At 33.2% G+C, this 23,553-nt stretch overlaps 1 protein-coding gene across 3 annotated transcripts in view; it reads left to right on the top strand.

The window, feature by feature from the left end:
• LOC123706838 (protein 4.1 homolog) overlaps nt 1–23,553 on the top strand; it is a 52,544-nt gene that overhangs the window by 8,020 nt on the left and 20,971 nt on the right. For all 3 annotated transcript variants that reach the window (XM_045656328.1, XM_045656327.1, XM_045656326.1), the window contains exon 2: nt 23,328–23,487. In XM_045656328.1, coding sequence (XP_045512284.1) covers nt 23,350–23,487 — 138 coding nt within the window. In that variant the 5' untranslated portion in view covers nt 23,328–23,349. The remainder of the gene's footprint in view (nt 1–23,327; nt 23,488–23,553) is intronic.

Genomic DNA, 23,553 nt, shown 5'->3' with positions numbered 1-23,553 from the left:
AACAACTTTGAGGATTTCTTAGACCAATAAAAATCTAAGTTTTATTCGACATTTATTTTTTATGTCACTTGTCTCGCTGGTGACACATGAAAAATTTACATAAAAATTATCTATTTTGTATGTATTTTATTTTTGAAGGTTATTTTTTTGGCATTTGAATTCATAAGACTTAATGAGAAAACGGTTGGAAATGTATGTGTATTGCGTCATAGAGGATTTATAGAATATCAGATACATCTCCCTCGTGTAGGCTTTCTTGGTTTTTAAAAGCCTTATCGTAGTCATAAAGAGTCAGAAAATACATCCGTTGCACATACATACATCATGCGTTGAGGAACCGTGCACGATGTATTGATTTTTTATGTCTATATTCTTTGTCGAATAGTTTCGAGCTGTATTGGGGTACTAATGTTATAAAAAGGTATTATTGCTCTGAGGGTTTGTTTGTAGGAAGTTATCTATGGAATTCCTTAACCGGTTTTGATATTCTTCCACTAGCTAAAAGCTGTGCATTAATCGATCACTGACAAATTTTATTTTAAATAATATTTGTTATTTTATTTCACGCGAACATCGCGCGGGTTTGTAAGTAAACTTGGATAACCATTATTTTTTAATAAACGCGTACTTTCATGTCTCTGAGGAAATATTCAGAGATTACAACAATTACTTCGAGTCGTTGACCGCAGCTTGGGCTTAATCGGTGGCCGATCGGCAGCAATTTAAGACAATCTACTCATCCGTTGACTATTTTAAGAACATAATTTATTAAATATTTTCATAGAAATTGTAAAATAATCTGTGATCATGCTTTTGCTTTGTAGTGATAAGGTTCTTTAAACAATCGTAATTGACATAATCGAATATTTTCTGTTTGATTTCATAATCTGTGAAGTGTGATACGTTGTATCAAAGAAACGTTCACGTTTACTTTTGAAAATTTATGAACCCTAATGTATACCACTATATATAGAAATATAATCATTTGTATAATATATATTGGCAAATCTTACTTCTCAACTATTTAACGTAGGATAGTCCCAATTTTAAATAAAAGAAAAGAATATTAAGAAAGCGCGTAGATTTCTAGCATATTTATTTGTTAAATTAAAGATTAACTGTAAGAAGACCGCCTATCTAGTTTACATGTATTCTTGGTATTTTGCTTTCGAATCTTTTCGTAACAATGGAAAGTAATATGAACTCTGCATTTCCCGAACTCCGCCCAACTATTTACTCAGTCGTATACTTATTGTGCAAAGTTTCTGAACGCAGCCACCCCTTATATTGTCTCGTTCTCTAACTCCAAAATACTCTATGGTGTTTTACTGATGATTTTTATTTTAAGGTAATGTAACAGTCTACACCTAAATTATTTTTAATGATGTCATATCATCTGTATGACGTGTAATAATAACATAAAATTATTTTGTATTACATAATATTTCATGTTTATTATTCCTCGTAGCACACAGAAGTAATGTAATCAAAATTTTCTTATCGACAAATTTAGTCTAGAGATTTTTGTAAATGGAAGATCATTCATCAAGACATAGAACTATATTGAAAAAGTCGCGTGTCAGTATTAAGTGTCATCTGTCAAGTATAGTCAGTGCAGTATTTATCTTTGTACCTACGTCTGACTTAGTTACTTAATGAGTTATCAGCTCTATTAGAGAGTCGTCTTGCATTGGGTTATGCTGGCATTAATCGTAATACTACTGAATCTCGTTTACCTTTGGGTTCAAAAGAACTGTCGTATACAATGTTGATTATTAACTGTAGTCGTGTGTAATGGACTCTTGGTAAAGCAATAAAAATTGGCAGTATAACAACCATAACGTCTTTGTTTCCGTCTGCACAGTGTTTACTTGTGTCTAGACTAAGTACTTGGGCATTGACTGCTCTGTTTTATGGCGGCTTCTTGGCTCCACTTCCTAAATCAAATACGAAGGGCTGAATTTGTTAGGCGATTTAGATGTGTAGAATGTTTATGAGGCGAGCTTCAGGTAGAGTTCTTTCTGCCTTAGGAAATAGTGGCGCTAATCATGAGCATTCTATTATTTGTTTCAATATCTAGACCTCTAGACTTCCTGTGCCTATTATAAAAAAGATACTCTAGTATAATAAAATATATATAATAATAATTAAAACGCTCTATTAAATTTATATTTAATTTAATTAAATTACACGAATTTAACGAATGTATAATTTAGTTTGTTATGGAAGAGCTGGAAACCCTGGTATTTTTTTACTTTAAAGGGTTCCCAAATTTTACACTTTGTAATACATATGTACTTAAAATGAATAAACACATTCTTATTTATATACTTAAGGAATATAACTCAGCTACAATTTAAGCCCCATTAGTTGGAACGAATCATACAACAGTCAAATTTTTGAACATCTAAATGCCTATAATGAATCTTTATTTATTATATACACTGAATTTCATTAGAAACTCGGCTTTATAATACAACCCTTTCGTACCATTCTTATTAGCAATGTACCATCTCATATTGGTGTGGTGACATCACCGTATGTTAATGCGGCCCAGACCGGTCCCTAGAGCAACGCCGAAAACCTGCTGCAATTACGACCAAGCCATAAACACGACCGCGAAAGCAGATTGACTTAAGTTCATGACATCACTGATGCGAATATACAAAATGTATAACTTTAACGGAAATTATTTTTCTTTTTAAATTGTATTTTATGAGAAAAATAGTATTTTGTTATAAGACCATTCGATATGGGTAAATGTTATTACAAATTATTAAACTTGTGTGTATTATTAATTTGTTTTTCTGTAAAGGTGCTGTAAAATTTTTCATATATTGTACTTAGAAAAACTTAAAGTAAGCCTTCAAGGTCTATTTCAATATACCGATCAGACGCAATAACTATCGCAATATAACCTTGCTTTTAAGAACACGATGTAAAACCTATATCTATTTTATCCAGACTTAAATAGCCCGAATGGGGACCGATTACTTTAGTATATTAAACATAAAAGCATTTATATAGGATTATTAACATTAATTTTAGCGTTATAGCTCTCTTAGGTTACTTAAGATCTTCAGGGCCAATCAACGACAATTTCTAAAGAGCGAGACTTATATGCGAGGGACGTGTATACATATATAGTGTCATATGTAAGTTTATAATATGTGCTGTATTTTTACTTAGTGTTCAATAAATTGTATTTCGTGCTTATCTTCAGAGTTACAGAGTATGTATGTATGTCTATTACTCATTATGACCTTCCTACTGGTTTGGCATTGGTTATACTAGAGAATAGGTTTGTTGAATGGACCGGTGTCCCACGCATTGGTGATTAGGGCTAGTACTTGCATTATCTATCCATGAACGTGATGTATGTGTTTTTGTCATTACATGACGTAAGTCTACATTTGCAGTATATCGCTAAATGGCCTTTAAAGTGAGCACGAGGTTTCCTTAGTAAAAACATGATATGATTTAAATAGCGTAATATTGAATGTTAGCGGGAAGTTATACAAAAGTAAAAACAAAAATCGCTCATTGGGTAACAATTTAGTTGGATATGGTTTATATAACATCACACAGCAGACTTATTTCTTGCTGAAATGAAAACTCTTATAACGTGTTCCATAAAGTATCATCACTATCATCACCCAGTAGTGTGAGTTAGTGGTTTTCAGCGTGCTAATTTTATCCGTGAGGTTGTTGGTTGTGAACCAATGGACTTTCTATGTGCACATTTAATACTCACGTAAAACACGGAAAACATCCTCAGAAAACCGGCATGCTTTAGACCCGATTGTCGGCGTTTGTCAGGTATAGAAGGCGCCTCACCTACTTACCAATATGGAAACATAATTGATTATGAAACGCATAAAGAAACCTGAGACCAGATCAGGCTCAGTTTTTTTTTTAATTTAACTGTTGTTTTTGATTCATATCTGTGATATTAAAGCCTTTTGTTAAACTTTATCTAATTTAACTTAATTTAACCAATTTCTGTAAAGTTGCATATAGTAGTAAATTTTTCGATAAGGTCATAAAAAAGTTTCACTTCTTACGTGTGTACACGAACAAATTTTTATAATTTTTATTAATACCATTACGGCAACGTCATGTATCGATAAGGAAAATTCTATTAAAACTGGTGCTGCCCTCCAAGTAGCTCATACATTATATAGTAATTGACAGTATCAATGACTGTTCAAGTGCAAAGGTTCGTTACATACTAAGCATTCTTTTGTCTGGTATGAAAGAAACTGACTACAAAAACACATTAATTAATATTAATGCAATGGAACCTGAACCTAGGTACTCCATTTTAAAGTCAAATGACTATATTTAATGAGAGAGGCGCTACTGTTGATGTTCTACTTCATATTGCGAGAACTGGAAAAATCTGTTATTTTGTTCGAGTCAGACAGAACTCTAGTTAATTACTCTTCAGACTATCTCAATGAAGGTATTGTTTTTTTTTAAATTTTATGTTGCCATTGTACGTTGCAGTGGATTGATGTTGACAATAATTACTGGGCACACCTGGGGGATTTCGTATGCGAGATAGTACGATGATGATATTAGAAAGGCAGAAACAACATTTATTTGATTAAAACATATATACATAAAAAGAGGACTTACAAATACACTTACTTTCAATAAAAATGGCCTCTTTCGGCTTTAAGTTGCTGTCACCAGAATTACTGATGTTCAGTGACTTTATTTTAAAATGTATGAGCTTATGTGTAATAAATTATTATTCCCTCGTGAAATAGTGTATTAGGATCTACCAGTATGTAAAATATATTCAAGTTATTAAATGTTACACAATATTTATATATTAACCATGTAAACATTTAATCTTATAAATCTTATGTTTTTGCTGTAATTTTATTAAATATGTAGGTATACATTTTAATAATATTACATAACTTCATTAAAAAAATGCATTTTCATTTGTAGGTACGGCTAGTACCAAGCTTATGAAGTGTATGGTATATGACCGACGGCTCCCATACCACCCACTTTGTGCAAGGCGATCACTGCAATCCTATTTTATTTAACAGCCCGATTCATATTGTAATTTGATAATGAACACGTAATATAAAAATATGTGAAATGGCGAAAAATCGAAAGACGTTTTTAAAATGATATACGTGTTCCAAATTAAAAATAATTAAAAAGTTGAAGAAAAACTAAAGTTTTTATGTAACACTATTTATAGCCAGTCTAGTTATAATAGCTGTAAAGTTATTTGACTGAGAGATTTTCTCAATAAGAACATAGTTTCACACAAAGGCGCTTACGTGACGAATCAATAGCTAACAATGGTGGTATAAAAACCTCGCTTTTAATGCCTCTCTCATTATTTCAAAGTTTTTATGTTTCATGGAAATGTCATGACGAAGCCCCTTTTCACGACACGCGTGATATAATGCGATCAAAACGCGAACATAGCTGGAAATAGATAATTCGTTACAGGTACTTTTAAAGGGAGACTATCTCGTTTATTTAATTTTAAAGCTTGCCAATGCTCGGCACACTGATATATTGATTCATGATTAAATTACAAAAACTAAAGGAATATTTATTTCAAAGTGTGGAGACCATCTATGGATATCCAGACCTAGCTCGTTTGTCAAAATGCTCAAGTTGTATACAGGTGAGATTTGGCCAAAACACGTTCATCTGTAATGAGGGACAAATGGGATAATGGGATGCCTGGAGAATCTAGAGGGTCCAGGAATTTTTGATTTAGTTATAAGGTTGGTGTAATCAAACTGATTCTTGGAACATTTTATTGGAAACTATATATGTTAAAGTGCTTTGTATGTTGTAGTCTGGTTTCGTATGTTGGCAAATCTTTTGACGAGATGCAACTGGAGAAGCTAAATTAATCTCAGATATCTCGAGCGATATATATTCAAGGTGTATTCCTTTTTTTAACACAGACACACACAGTTTGTAAAAATATCAGGGGACTAATTATTTTTAGTACGATATAAAAATATATTATATTGGCATCTTATTGTATTTATGTCGGTACGCAGTCTTTAGTCGTCATTACATTGACAAGTATTGTAATGTTATTAAAGTTAAATTAGGTGATTCGACGCACAAGACTTCTATGTAGAAGTCTGTTTTAAGGAATGCTATTAATAGAATTATTGCGTGAGCATCGAAGCTACGCAGAACGTACGTGTCTCTCCTCCTCCTCCTCCAGTCCTCTTTTTATCCTTTAAAAACAATACATACTAAATCAGTATTTTCTATTTATGAGGGTTGCTTGAATTACAATGCAGTTCTGGCAGTTAAAAGAGGTAGGGTTAGAATGTCTTAACCAAAGTTTTTGACATGAAATATGGTTTTGTGGTTATAACCTCCTGATTGTGGGCAAGTCACAAAGCTTAGGGTGTATATTTGTTTAAGGTTGCAGGTAGATTATACAACCTAGCTACTGCCTAATGTACAATAAATATTTTGAGTTAAATGATAACTCAGTGAAAAATGTCTGCCAGATGGTACCATAATGGCATTCCTGGCGATAAAGGGCTCTGCATACGCCAAGAATAATATCGGAATTAGTTTTTTTCGTATTTTGAATGATGTTTACACATTGTTGCATCGCTGACCCCCTTTTTATATTGTTCTAATTACTAACTTAACATTCCTATAGTTACAATTGATCGTTCTTGTTATGTAGGAGCAGTGCCTTCAGCATGCGACTTTTGTCACTGAGGTCGTAGGTTCGACCCCTGGCTGTGCACCAACGGAATTTCTTGCTATGTATTAACATTAGTTCGAACGGTGAAGGAAAACATCGTGAGGAAACCGGCTTGTCTTAGACCCTAAAAGTCGACGGCGTGTGAACGAAACCTCAGGCCCAGACCAAAAAAGGTTTATTTATATATGAATTTTAGGATAGGATAGGATCACATAGGTTTTATATAATGTATGATATGTTTACCTAAGTAGTCATTTCAGCCGAAAATAGTCAATGAACAAATTATATTTCTACTGTATAGTTATAATGTATCACAAATATTGACGACGATCTTCAACGAAATGCGTTTCGCTTATTACATTTACTTCCTGTCATAGTACACTCGTGTATGAAACGCCTAAACCGAGGTACCGTATAAATAACGCGGTCGGCGGTTTATTGCACAGTTTAGGGCCGTAACGTCACAGATTAAAATAGATAAGTACTCGCGTTTCATTATAGTAATGTTTTTAATATTCTGTTAGCAAGTGTATCTGGTAACACTTGATAGAGCGAGATTCTGTGCAATTATGAGGACTACACGTTCCTGGAGCTATTAAAGGCGGGTAAAACTCAGTTTGTTTTTTTTTTAAATTCCCAATATCAATGAAATGTTTGTACGTTTGATGTGCCAATGCGACTAAAACGGGAAGAGTGAACTCACTCATCCTTATAAAGACACATTAAGGCTTAACAATGATTTAACGTTCTAGTTATAATAACTTTTCGATTCAGTGCAGAATAAAGTACAAAAGACAGGTTGCGTGTCTACTGCCGAACGATGAAGGTTATATACACCCATGGGGAAATTATATTCTAGTCTAGGTAGAATTTTGTTATAGAACTTCTAAGCTAAACCCTTTAAAACAGATATACTTATAAATTAGTGTAGCGCTTTGTACAAGCCTGAGATAATTGTGCAAAAAGTTTTCGACGAAAGAGTTCGTTGTTAAAGTAAATTTAGTTTGAAATCGGTTCAGAGCTAGTCCCTACTAATGAAATTCCACCAACTTCCGTTTTCGAATTAAGTCTGAGTGCTTCCGTTAGGCGTCCTCGCGACCTCATTTGTCATAACGGAGCCATCTACGGAAAGTAACATCATCTCGCTGTGTAATAAAGGTTTCTCTCCTCCCATTAAATATATTTAATTTGACTACTTATTAAGTTATGAATAAGTGTTTGACGCGATTTTCACAATTATGTGTTGATATTCGTATCAAGTTAATTAACCAGAAAGTTTTTTTTTTACTTTTGGAAATGCATTAGGCATATTATATCGAGGCGCAAATGCTTATTGCGGCGTTTGATCATGTTCTATAAACAATCGCCTTAAGCGAGATACTTTAATGATCCTAATCCTTGGGATTGATTTGCTCCATTTCAAACAATTTGTGTGACTTAATACTTGGCGATTAAAAAAGAGTGCAGAAACTTTCTTGCCAGTTCTTCTTTACGCCCTTGACTTGCGAACTGGTAGTAAATGTAAATTTACAATTAAATTAACTTCTTTTTGACGTTCCGCCTCGCCACGCTCATTGTTAGTTTGTTGGTGGAGATGCCATAAGTACAAATAAGGCTTAGGGCGGTCTTAAGAAAATCTGTCAAGGAACTTAAAGAGCTATAGAGTTTTGTTCTAATAAAATAATAATTGGGAAATGAATAAAATCGATGAACAGTGTATTCTAATTATAATTAATGAGCAAGCAAGGTTTATCTCGTCACGGTGTACGGTTTAACGAACCCATTATTTTAACTGATAACAATTAACATTGACATTTAAATAAATAAACATAGAAGACAATATTGTAATAGTTTCATATACAGAACGATTAAAAATGTTTTCAATATATTTAAAATTACCAACTTCGTTTATAATATGTTTTCTTACTATATTAAGAAACAAATTTTTTGAATATCTACGTCAAGTAAAAGTAGTTTTGCTTTATAATTTATTGTTATTATAGACGACTGACAACTTCGAAAAAAGCTTATCTAACAGCCGTTCCATATTTAAATTGTAACTGACAAATTGAATATAGAAAATAATAACGCTTTTTTTTTGTTACAGGTATACATAACACATGGCACCTTACACTTAATTTGTTTAAACCTCACCTGTTACAAATCATTAGTCTCAGCCGGTAAGTAGATAATATATAAATAATTATTATTTATGTCATATGTCAATATATTTCCGTGACAGGACAATCGATTCACATTAAATATCTTATAACAAATGCATGGAGCGGGAATTTCGCGTATTTTATGTCCAGTACTAGTATGACTGTCGAGTAAATTGGTCTATGCTATACTCAGCAATCAATACTATACACACCATCATCGAACGTCGAGGCAGAATACGAAATTCCACCCGTATCACCTTTTTCAAGGCAGTTTTTGCCGCGCACCACCCACCTGTGTGGGACCAGCTGCCCACATAAGTATTTCCGAACCAATTCGACTTAGGGTCTTTCAAGAAGAGAGCGTACCAATTCTTAAAAGGCCGACAACGCAATCGCGAGCCCTCCGGAAGTCACAGTGTCCATGGGCGGTATCACTTTACTTCAGATGAGCCTCCTGCCCGTTTGATCTTGTACTATAAATATTTAGATATTTTGAAATATCTATTGACCTGCATTGATGATATGGCCAACTTTTATGTTGACACTTTTAAAGCGCTCTTAACAGAAAACGCAACGCTACGATGGTGGCAGACCATTTCTCTGCGGTCGTTCGTATGGCTTTGAAACGAACGACTTACTTATATATAATAAGTTAAGTTTTAAGAAGTATGAGTCGTGGATTATCTATACTATTTTTCTTTTGTCCATTTAACGACAACTCTCTATAACGCCATAATTCACGGTCCCTTAAGTCTCGTTTGGTAGAGTTTCATCTGTATTTACTTACCAGTTTATTTATTTTTTAAATTATAGTTTGAAAACAACAAGTGTAGAGTGTAAAGAATAAATAATTCATCTTCACGTTTGCATATCACTTACGGGCAAATAGGAGTGTCATTGTATGTAAGAGTCATTGTATTGCGTGGTAATTGGTGAAATTGCCCGAAACAATGGAGGCGATATTATTGTTCTTTTATGACTTTTAAGTTGGTACAATAGTATTCGTATGGACAGGCAGGTTTTTTTATATTATGTGACTCACAACAATATGGTGAGAAATATTTCAATATGCAGTGAGATGCAGAAACGTGACTTAGTGATAAGCCTGGCTCTTGTCGGCAAAAATCAATATTTGGTAAGTCTCGGTCGTCTCATCTTTAGGGGCTGAAAGAAGGAGAACTAGACTAGTAGAAGTTTTTTTGTTATTTTGCTTTTATTCATTGCTCTCATAAGCATCTTGAACAAATGTTTGCTTTTGTTCTGTATTCCAGCTTTGGTGTTATTGTTAGATTTTATATATATCTTTTTACCTGTAGGATTACTAAATAAATTAATAAAGATTGGTGAAACGCTCCTTGTCAGCGCCAGTACCTACTCTGTAAGTCTCAAAAGCGAGACTCCATGTGTTTGTTGTAACATAATATAACATTGAGAGAAGTACATCTAAATTGCATCCACGATATACTTATATTATATCGTCCGCGTGCCTTTAAGAACTAATAAATTTACTAGAACTAATTTCTTTTAATCGAGAATGTACATTACGTTCCCGATATAAATGTTGTTTCTATTTAGTAACCTAAAAATGTATAAAACGAATCAGGTGAAATCTGGAACTTTAACAATGTTAGTGGCGACAAGCCAAAGAAGGTGAACGACCTCTTATCGGGTCCGTTCAGTCTACCTGTTGTATCGGAGCTAATTATACCTGACACGCTCCATAGCCCAGTCGGAGCATTCTAGTTCAATAGGTGTAAACATTTACATATACTCGTAATAGCTATTAAACTATATTTATTTGTTAGGAAATCATATATTCTATAATTTTTGCGAAAAAACAAAATCTCTTAATTCAATAACAAGTTACATTGTTTCAGCAGGTATTGGAGGCCCTGAATCAAGTCTTATAAAATTGAAAGTCATTTATATGTGTGTATATATTTCTAATTTTACATTTAATGTCAGTTCGCAAATCAAGGGCGTAGAACGGAAGAGAAGAACTGGCAATAAACTCTACGCCACGCTTTTTTTTGGTTTACACAACGTTTGTGTTCCACATGACATCTGAAGTCATTAATAATTCGCATTAAATTACGGGTATTTATTTCTAATCTATGTGCAGAGTCTAATCTAGACATCATTCGTATAGTACTGTTTATGACTTATGGAACTGCTACTTAAATAGTAAGGATTTTCTTATGAAATATGTTTTGAAATTTACATATTTTGGTCATTTCTTACATAGTGTAAGTTTAAAAGCCGTGTTAACCTAGTTAGTGGCTTCAGCAAAGCTTTAGATTTCATAGATTAAAACCCCGGATGCATCAATGGACTTTCTACATGCGGATTTATATTGGCTCGTACGGCGACGGGAAATAGTGTGACGAAACCAGCATGTCATAGACGCATAAGTCGATGGCGTGTGCCAGCCACAAAAGGCTCGACGAAACAGATACAAAAATCTAAGACACAGACCTAAAAAGCTGTAGCGCTGTAAGGCTGTTTTTGATGAATTTGGAGTACTAAGAATGAACTGTTTCTTTTGTGTTCTGTGCTACTTATTTTGTTACTTTAATAAACATAACATAGTCTTTGGGCTGTATTATATGACCCGTCATGACAGTTTGTTGAACTCTGTGTCAGGTGAGCTAGGTCAGTTGGGAGCTGGCAGCCGGATGCATCTGGTATCGATTTGCTGATCCGTGTTTATAGGTCATCCGGGTTCTGGGTTAGATCAATTAAATACTGAGTTTGACGTTGTCCGTTGTATTCTTTGTGCGTTAATAGGGAATTCAATATCTATGAGATTGTTGTAAAAAATTCTATTTTTTGACGCTCAGAGGAGCGAAAATAATTTTTAATACTTAATATACATGAGCTACGCTTGGATTCTTGTCCGTCCCCATTTTCCTTAATAAAAAGGCATGACTACTCCAGAATTGCAAAAGTGCAGTCCTGTTTGAGGACCTCATTAACAGATACTCCAATTGAGGTTATGGGGTTCGAACAAAGGCAACGGGGTGATTCAAGGGGGTGTTTGATCGATGCGTCCGTAAAAATCTGAGCTTTTGTTGTGCGTGTGTGCTTTTAACCTTCTATGTTCATAATCCTATAGACCGGAAAGTCTTAAAATACATGTAATTTTAAAAATATTATTCAAACTAGCTGTCCCGCAAACTAAGTTTCGCCTGGTTTTTTTTTACTTAGCCTTAACGACTTGTAAATAAATAAAATTAACTGATATGGTTTTCATTAAGTTAAAAAGACAATGGTTTACTATCATGTGTACATACAACTACAGCGGCCACGTCTATCGCAGTTTATTATTAGAATTACGTAACATATCACTTATTAATACGACCGTAACATTTTTTTAAAATTATAAATAGACTAGTGTTGGCCTAGTGGCTTCAGCGTGCGACTCTCATCCCTGAGGTCGTAGGTTCGATCCCCGGCTTGCACCATTGGATTTTCTTTCTATGTGCGCATTTAACATCAGCTAGAATGGTGAAGGAAAACATCGTGAGGAAACCGGCTTGCCTTAGACCCAAAAAGTCGACGGCGTGCGTCAGGCACTGAAGGCTGATGACCTACTTGCCTATTCAATTTACAAATGATCATGAAACAGATACAGAAATCTGAGGCCCAGACGTAATAAGGTTCAGCGCCATTGATTTATTTTATTTATAATACAATATAACCGAGCTATAACGCAACTTCGGCTGTGTATATCGAGAGCAAACATCTTTGGTGAAAGAACGTAGGGTATAGTGTATATATTAGATAGCTTAATGTTAAGCAACATAAGCTACTTGAAGAACAATTTTTTTATGGTCTTGCTCCTTAACAAGATTGCTATTGTTACATTTAATACAAACCAAGGTGGTTTTCAAATCTACCATGATATATATTATATTATTCTGCTAAATTAAAAAATAACATTTTAATTAGTTTATGGTTATTTTAGTGGTTGACTGATAAAAATGCACGGATAAAACTGATCCAGTAAAGCTAATTAGTGTAAAGTTTAATCGTTGTTGCTTATATCAGCAACGACCACGCAATATCCTGCGCCGGAAGGGGGTGGTTTTCCCGGGAAATGGGGGTGGGAGGGAGTTTGGGTGTCGCCATGCTTACATTTAGGGTTGTTTGTTTACTACAGAGTTGTTTTTGATAGCATAAAGGGTCGTTGAACTGACTAAGCTGATTTTTATTTTATGACAGATTTTATTTCACCATTAAGAAGTTTTAAGTATGTATTTTCAGAATATAACAGAAGTCAGATGCTGGGAAAGCTATAGTACTTATTAAAAATAAGTTTAGTAAATGGCTTTTTGAGTGTAATTTTTTTTAGAGGGCTTTGCTAAATTAGTTTTTTTTAGTTTTCAGCCTAAAAAGTAGTTTACGGATACATTTCCATTTAATGATTTCGAAATTTCCAAAAATATAATATGTTGTCTTTTGTTTAAATAGCTTTTACACCTTAAGAAAAATTAAAAAAAAAATCCGACGAAAAAAATTAAAATTTAGAATTATGTAAATAATTATAAGTTTTTTAAAAATAATACATAGCTTTAATCCGTTCAAAAAGTGTTTTTATTAATATAATATGTTGTTATATTTTTTAGTTTATGTAAATGTATACCTATTATTGTGGGATCAATGGAGAGTGAAAAGCGTAATTGTGGTTATGGTGCAAATTACTATTTCGGTATGAAATGTCATACGCCTTGTCTTCCTATAGTGGTCAGGCGGTCATTTTAATATTTGCCAGACAGCTCCGCCTTTTGGTGTTCTAGATTTGTTAGATAATGCAATATATAAACCAGTGGCTCTATAATTTATATGTCTTGGCTCACGGCTACATATATTATTTTTAATCGATTAAGGAATTAGGTACTTTAAGATACTTATGTGCCTCAAATGTGGATATTTAGATGGAAGAATAAGATTCTGAGTTGGGATTTAGTCGTGAAAATTCTCGTCGTAATAACGTGATTAATTTTACACGTTTTTTTACAATGCCAAGTAATCGGTATTCCTTGCTATTTTGTGTCTTCACAAAAAATATATCTCATTGTTATTGTAAATGACACTCCAAAAGTCTCTTGGCGTTTTTCACCAACGCAATTCTCCTACAAAAAGCACAGACTAACCGCAAACACTTTCACCGCACTCTCGCTGGTTGTATAACGAATAATACAATGAAAACCTCACAATACATTCCGTTAAACGGCGAAATGCGTGAGTTCAGCGTCGTTTTAACGGGCCGTAGTTTACTCTTAGGCGGTTTAAAGTCTGTAAGTCGGTCATTGCGTTGGCATTCCAAGTGGTATTCTAAAGATTTAGTTGGCCATGTTTGACAGAATTGTAATTTTTTCATTTAAATGATACAATTGTATAGAAATAGTGCCCGAGAAAGTCACGTAGATAAACGAAACTAAAGTTTATACAGAATATAATGTAAATGTATTATTTTAAATGCAGACTTTACTGTTTCCTATATATTTGATTTTGCCGTTATGGTATATATTTCAGGGAACTTACTGATAATTTTCATTAAACACCAATAAAGTTGGCTGTCCTGTTTTCTTATGAAATTATGATTGTGTCAATATTATATTTAAAAAAAAATTAAATTAAAATTATTTATTTATCCTTTATTACTACAAACGTTTTGTCGTTATATTTCAACTATTAAATATTATTTGTACGTTCTGCACGCAGTTCCTATATACGAGAAGTAAGCTTTTATGCTATAATTTACATAAACTCCAAACTGGGTGTGTTACAGGGAAGAGGTGTGGCTAGTAGCTAATCAACCGCAAGGCCGTATTGTTATGTTTATGGTGTTTGTGGTTAAAGTCCCTTATAGATTAACATAAATTATATTATTGTATTGTATAGGACTTTGGGAGAATTTATATGGCAGTCGTAAAGCCTAGAGTAAATTGACGGACCTGTGTAACCTTCAGCATTGCGGAGATACGCAAATGTATTTCCATCTTGTGTTATGATAAACAAAACTGGAATATTTATTTAACTTAATAATTGTCCACGGGTACCCCACTGTGATAAGTCGAGAGATATTTTTTTAGGTATTCTATAGTTGATATATATACATACACATGTTTGTAGATGGAAGTCGCTGTGAGATTGAGCGGGGGCAGTCTGCAATGTTCAGAATTGTATTTCCCCATACACACACCTTTGACTTACAAACCAAAATATATTGTAGTTAATAGTATAATTTGTTTTTTTTTCACCGTCACGTGATTGTCAAGGGTGACATTACCGCGCTTAGTGAGTGTATAGGACAAAATCATTTGAATTTTTGAACTAGGTTTAAGACACGTTAGTTTTAAGTGCTGAACAGTGGTGAAAAAAATAGAAGACAAGAACAGAGTGTCTCTCTCCCTTATAAGGGACTGTCTTTTAAGAGGATTTATTATGTATCCTTATTAGTAAATAAGGTGAGACTTACATTACTTATTTGCCTTAAGTTAGGCTAAGCGAACATTACGAATGTTGCATGATGTCTCAGTGAAGCCTTTTTCAAAAAAAAAATATGATAATTTCAGTAAGGAATTGATTATATAGTTTGATACATATTGAATATAGTTGATGTCTGCTGCCACCTCGTAGTAGGTTGGATGGTTTATTGAATTATTTGAATTTAATCATTTTTTTTGCAAAATAATTCATTCTAGCTACCAAAATCAAAATATCAGTGGATATTGTATGTCTATATCTTCGAAATTTTTATTAGAAGTCAATTAGATATTTTAGATTTTGTTAAATAATCACAGAATGCTACGAAGTATGTGTGTATGCCAATAGAATATTTAGCCTTGTCTCTGGTTGCATTGAAGCGATATATTGCAAAATAAATTCAAATAACTAAGGGAATGGTATCTCCGCGTTAACATGCCAAAGTATTTCCCTACATTAAATCAAGTAATTTAAAAATTCAACAGCAGGTTGTTCGTGCGAGAATTTAATATATAATTATATTAATTACAAAAACATCCAATTAAAATGCAGTTTTCCAGGGAAACTGAAAATTCCAAATAGCATGTTGATACGTCATTATGGCGCGGTTCGCGTGAGGAGGCACTAAATATTTTCACGAATTTTTAGCACGGGACAAGTGTATATATAGCATTTTTATTATAGTATTAGTTAAGTACTCAGAGTGGTTCATTAAAGCTGACAGTAACAGGACCCATTTACTTTTTCTCTACGCTTATAACTAATAGATTAACATTTATTTACACTCAGTTACCTTCAACATACATATAATACATATAGGTTATATAAGTATATAAAAAAAGAGAAGCCAAGAGTTTATTGCCAGTTCTTCTCTTCCGTTCTACGCTCTTTATTTGAGAACTGGCAATATTTTGTTATTGACGTTCATAAGTGTACATCGTGTTACCTAGTTGAATAAATGATTTTGATTTTAGGATTATAGGCAACCCTAGCATGGAAAAATAAAAAATAAAAACACCAACTGAGGGTAACGTATGAGAACTACATAAAAAACAAAATTACATGTAACACTAGATATAGTAATAAAAAAAATAGTAGTAATATTAATAACAATAAAAAATCTTCTCTAAAACATCTTAATTAGGAGGCAAATGAGAAATGCTGATAATGAAGAGGTATAATGAATATAAAGACTGAGCTCGTCAGATATCAAGAGTTAAGGAGTTCCAAAGGGATACTTTGCATAGGAAAGGAGAATTTAGTTTTATTATTAGTTTAAAGGATAAGATTGTCACGGGAACGCATATCAAAACTACCGCCATAAACGAACGTAAAATGTTGATTTAAGTAACTAATAGTTTTAGGACAAGAACATTATTCTAGGAGGAGGAGGGGTTGTGAGTCTATATATAGTTATTAATCTATAATTAAAGATAATTTAATGTACTGCGAACTTAGTTGGCCTATGATGTAATTTTATAGTACACACACATATATATATATATATATATATATATGTACTATAAAATTATATTATGTTAAAAAAGACGTAGATATAAAATTATTTTTCTAAACTATTTCGATGTTTTAATGTATTTTGTTCTTTGTAAAACACGAACGTGTTTTCGCTATAGCGTAATGTTCAGTAAGCTATGAATATATAATACGGCGACGTCTGTGCATCGATCCGTCAACTGAGACGAGACAAGTCACACCATAGCTGAGGGACAGGCTATACGTAATATTTGTTGTCTTTTTCAAATACAAACAAAATTGAAAAAAAAAAAACGCGTAACTTACACACTAAATACATAAGTTTGTGCTGATTTGTCTCTTAAGTCTACATAATACGTACATATTAGGAGAAAATGCATTTTGAAAATCTAATTTAATATTACGTATTTCGAGTCATATCAATCATAGACTCAATTGACATTTACTGGCTTTTAATTAATTCCAAAGTTAAATAAAAAAAATGCTTACAATAAAGTCTGTGTGGGTAGTTTCTGTTTTTCTTTAGATATGTTCCGTGTATAGGGCACCAACATCTCATCTTTCACAGCATTTATTTCAGGGAGTAATTTGCGTAAATTATTTTGCCCACATTTTCCGTTGTGTGTGACTACATGTCTCGACTGCTCAACGCACAGTATTTACATACGTGGCGGGTTTAATGTTTTATACACGCATCGCTTTTTAATCAACGTTCCCTTTGTGTTCGCCGGAGTATAGGTGAGATGTGAAAACATGTATATTGAAGTGACAGCTTTTGATGATGTTTTTAATAACGTTCGGGAACATCAATTGTTTATTGGAAGTAATACTACCTTGCTTAAATTTAAAATGCGAATAAAACCGTTTCCGCCAAAACGGATATGATTTCAAATAATTTTTTTATCGAGTGTCAAATGTTAAGTTTGGACCAAAGAGTTATTTTATTACGTACCTGCCAGTATTTTTCTCATTGTGAGATTTTATATTTGAAAATCGAACACCACAGCCGATACAGTGGTATTAAAGTGTTGTAAACGTCAATATTATGTACATAATAAATCATTATAATGCATATCGAGTATACGACCGTGTGATGTATTGCGACCAGACGCTCTGAACTTTCGTATGGATATACATCAACTATGATGGTTGGAATTTTTGATACCGTGAAGTGACCGTAGTGTTGGAGCTGGTAAACCTTACTCAAGAATTTTTTTTATATTATACAAAATTTGGATGATTGCATATTTTATTCGTTTTCTGTATTATTTACTATTATACACTCTCGGATGTTGCTAATCATATACATACAGTGCTAATAAGAAACTAAATTTGTTGGATTAGATTAGGAGACGCATATGCGTCGTCAGCGAAATGAGAACAACACAAATAAAGGCGTTTAAGAATCTTTTTCAGTTGCATCTTTACACCATTGATTATGTTGTTGGGGTAGAAAATTATTGTGACGTCATCTTACGAATAGTATAAAAGCAATCAATCACAAGGTATTTGCTTTCTGGCGTCCGGGAAGGTTGTAGTAGTGTCGGCATTATATTAACAGCTGTTTGTAAGTTGTTCTAAGTTTATGAAGAATTAAATGTTGTAGTTAAGTGTTTAAATTGAGTTTAAAATAATAATTAAACAGTGTAATTTGTTTTTATTATTAAATAAACTCCGACTTCTGATCCTAAAAATATATAATATTTCGTGGGTAGTAGTAGACAAGAAAATCCGTAAAATATTTTCATACAACGCTGACCTCACAGTATTCTATGGATAGCCTTAGAAGAAAACACACCATGTGGGGACGAACCACGGTTTGCTTATCACTTCCTAAATTTAAATTTATTCACGATATAAAATAAAATATGTATGTACCGAAATATTCATATAAGTTTATTAGATTTTATATTAAATAACTTTACCATTGACCTAGTTCTATACACCGTGACGTAATGCGAACGTGTGGATCTTATAATTGTTATTATTAGTGCAAATGAGTCATTATGTTTTAATTATTATATTTAAGCTTAACAAATGACATCACCGGTTATAAACGGACCTAACCAAGAGAGAAAAACGTTTATTTTCTTATATTGATAAATCAGAGCTTGAATTTAGTGATACGCGTACTCACTTATAGTAGTTATACTGAACACGTAATGACGAAGACCGGTTTATTTGGCAAATACTGTAGGAGCGATAATTGATACATTTTTTGAGACTTATATACGATTGAATTGTATATTAAATTGAAAGCTAGCTGTACTACAACACTCGCTCGTACGTTAAAAGACAATTGATTAAACCGGCTTGCCTTACTAGACGTAGACGACGAAAAAGTAGCGCGTGATGTGTCTTAGACACAGAAGGCTTATCACCTACTTTCCTAGCCACCATTTCCTAAACAAATGAACACGAATCAAATCTGAGTCCCAGACCAAGAAGGTTTTTTATCACTATGGCTAGCTTATTTCCCAAACACATGCTATGATGCTAGCTAGCAAATTGTGTATGTAACGAAGAGTCTTATACAGATATTATTTTAATATTTTTGAAATGTGGAGAAGCAGAAAAATATTAGGTGTTTGAATGAGATTTAGCATAGGAACTGAGATCGTAAGACAGAAAAGCGATATCGAGGTGTGCAAATAAATTTTCTACTATAACGTTACTTTACGTTTACGTTACTACTTTTTTTATCAAGAGTTAAATTAATCGCTGTCCGACATATTTATTTAAATAATTATTTCTGTTTAAAAATGGCTGAAATTGTTCAACTTTATGATGGGCATTAACAATAGCGTGACGTAGACTTCACACTCGACTGATCTCGGAAGTGCATTTGTACTTGTGTTGCAATACACGTTTTTTTAATTAGTAGCAAATTATTTTTATTTTATTACGGCACGACAGAACCCCAAGGTCCTAACTGAACTCACAACCTGGTGGCACGAGAAAATCCGGTAGACAGACTGCGTTGGTGATGGAGTTGTCAAGGACCTTGAAACAGTAGGTGTTCCAAGACGCAAGAAGCACGAAATAGGTTTCTATGTCGAAATATACTTGAAGAGGCCACAAGGGGCTGTATGGATATTGATGAGAGTGGTTCAAAATTTTATTTAGTGTTGGACCAGTTAAAAGTACTCATAACCGACGAGTATGTATGGTGAATGCCATGTGGTATGACAGGACTGTAGCACGTCGATATCCGTGCTCTGTGTCAAGCCTATACCTTCGGGTAAAAGGCGTGATGATATAAATTAAATAAATTTTTTTTTTAATAGCCCAAATTTAATTTCGAATTTCTTAAGATTTAACGTGCGTATGTGAACGACTGAACAATAATATTGATACGAAATTGCCTACCAAAGGAGGTCTTCCCAAAAAGATACGTTTTTATTTCCTATTCAATATAAGTCTTCTATTTGCTGAAGCTCAGGCCTGTATGCGTTAAACAATATTGTGTTCTGGTATATATTTTAACGTAAACAGCACTGGTAAATATTAAATAAATGAAGAGTTTATTAATAAAATATATATTCCCTTTGATGACGATCACAGTAATAATTTATGTAATATAAATGCAAACTAAACTGTGAACGAGTATCAATCATCTCTTGTATATCTTGGAAGAGAGCCAGCACAGTTAAAAGGTTTTATGTTATCACTAAACCTACATATCGATGCAACAGATAACTAATATAAATGGTTATTTAGCAACTTGCAACCCTTAATGCGGATAATCTTACAACGTCTTCAGACTTCTGTGTAAAAAAAAGCATGTTGAAGGTACGCTAATATTTGAGATAATTTATATTATTTTTGAAGTAATGAAGGTAGAGGCAGACACAATTATGTGCTCATTAGTTTTAAGGTTCAGCCTTCTCTAACACAAAGTTAGATTTTGTTTGAATTCCGTAAAAGTGGCGTATCGAATTACTGTAATAGAAAAACATTATATGGTCGTCTTAGGTTTTAGAAGTTGCCAGAGCTTACTAAGCAGGTATTTTAATGCCGCGATAATTGAATTAAGGGGAAATATCATCGCCAATTTCTAATATTAGAATGTTAACCGAAACTTTTTTGTGGGATATAGATAGATAGTCTTTCATACTGAAAATAGTCCCATCAAGAGCCGTAGCGATTGGCAAAATTTTTCAGTATTTGGGTGTTGCGGTCATGTAATCCAGCCAATTGCGACAATTAGGCCATGGCCCGATGATGACAGGAGGTCGCTGATGTCCATGCCTCTATATTTAGGTCGGAAGTCTATGTGCTATGCGGTCATCGAAATAGTTTTATTTTGACTTTGAAATCGCTGCAATACTGAGCGAGTACCCTTCCATCTGTCACGTTATAAATTTTTTGACAGTTTTAAGAACGGAGATCTTAAGCTTAAGTAGAACTATTTGTTTTTTTTTTATATACATGTGTCTTTACTCAGACATCATGGAACATTACGATATAGCCTAACTTTAGGCCCTGTTCCAGTACGAATTTCTGTGTCAGTGTCTCGGGGTGGACTGCGGTACGCAATGGAGAGCTGGAGCACTGAGGCGCGCCGGCCCGTAATAACAATTAGTTATGTAAAATATTAAATTAATGTAATTTTATTTAAAAAAATCTGAAATGAATTACTTGAATTGCGATAAAATATATCGTGTAAATTTCAAAATCATGTTCTATATACATTTTCGTCATAAAAAGAATTCGAAGTGTCAAAATAAGGCTATGTTTGGATTATTTTTCTATCGAGCGAAGTTATTTAAATCGTGTATCGATCTCTCAAAATGGATACATAAACTACTCAACTCCACTATATATTTTTTCCATTCGCCCTACTTCAAGAAACGATGACAAAAAATGTAAAGAAACAATGTGCCTTTTTGGAGTAAATTTAACTTAACCAATCTGGGTTCTAAAATAGGAAGACATGAATTGATTAAACAAATTACACAGACCATTGTGTACCAATTCGGTATGGACGAACTATGAATGACAATGGGCCAAACGGATGGACATACCTCAGTGTTTAGGATATTTGAATAAACTTACTATAATGCTATGCCAATAGATGGAATATATACAAAGTTATATCAAAATAGGATTCATGTTAAGAAAAAGTTTGTGGATAGATGACAAATCAAAGGAAGAAGCGGAAGTGGTAAAATTTTCCGCCATTCTTAATTGTATGACAAGTTATGATTGTATATATTCCTTACATATTGTGTACGAAGTTGGTAAAATATACGTTATGGTGTAGATAAAAGGTGTCGCATTTTTAAACAACTACACTTGTTAGAATTTGTTAGTTAACCTGATGATGTGCGACTGGTAATGTTAATTGAAAGACGCAAAAATGTTTGTCTAATGAACCTGTTTTAATAAAAAAATATAGACTTCATACATACTTAGAATAGTTTCAATTGGCAAGAATTTTAATTGACGATTCAATTATTGAGCATTAGACCGTTGTATGACTCATCAAATTGAAAACTCTGTTCGACTATAAATTTTCATGTAATAGTGATGATGAGTCATGTTTCAATGGTTAATATTTGGCAAGACTATGAATCCTGGACCAAATTGAATTTAACTAATAACAAACTAATAAGTCTGATAAATAATACGTAACACGAGGCATCTATACACCGAAAAAAATTTTTTACACCGTGCAAGATATCTTCCGTCACAATTTTATTCCTGATTGATTGCAAGTGGGGCTTTACTCAAAATTTATATTTCCGTGTGTTGATTTCTAAATGTGGTCAAATTTTGTAAACGGTGTATTATATAATTTGTATATATAACTTAACCCTAATCATATTAAAAGTTGTTATTAACAAATTACAGTCCGAAACCATGCTTGCTGTAAACTGAACGCTGGTATAGTTTTATAACGACAAAATATTACGATAAATAAAAACTAACCATATATATTTTATACTATTTGATCTATAGGTTCACTTATCATTAAATTGTGATTTCAAATCTCCCTTAAACCTTATGACCCGAGCTCATCGTGTGTATATTTTTTCTCCGGTGTATAAGTTTTCGTTTCTTTTTACTGATATTTTTTTACGTTGTGGAAAAAGTAATAGGATCTCACGATGTGTCGAATCGATCCAATCATTATTTAACAAATTTTGCGTTGAAGTACAGTTATTCGTAAAGTGGCTGTCATGTTTACCGCAATTCGATGGTAATTTGGAACTTAAACACGTTATATACATATGTACATACTAACATAAACTGTTGATACATACGTTTATTTCCTTTATCCTGTCTTTGATAAGCACAGGATATCTACTTAATCCTAAACAGCTTCAACTGAAATAATTATTGTATATTTTTATCGCGATATATATTAAAGATAGATAAATAAAGAGTCCAACTAATCTTGGAAATGTCGCTTACAACCTTAAAATAATATTATATTTTTGTAATTCCAGGTATTGAGAGAAGAGTGGCAAAATGCCGGAGGGAGTGACGAAAGACGGCAAAAATGGCAAGGAGGAGAAGAAGAAGGAATCTCCAAAAAAGCGGTCCGGCAACCTCGCCAGGGTCAAAGTGGAGATGCTAGATGGATCCGTCACGGAGCTCGAAGTCGATGTAAGTTCTGTAATGCGTACTGACTCATCAGTAATGCGCTTTGGTTAAATTAAAGTTAGAATTTAG

This window comes from Pieris brassicae, chromosome 3 (genome assembly GCF_905147105.1).
Source record: "Pieris brassicae chromosome 3, ilPieBrab1.1, whole genome shotgun sequence".
NCBI lineage: Eukaryota > Metazoa > Arthropoda > Insecta > Lepidoptera > Pieridae > Pieris > Pieris brassicae.
Note: the sequence above shows the minus strand (reverse complement) of the source record. Positions and strands in the feature narration are given on the sequence as shown.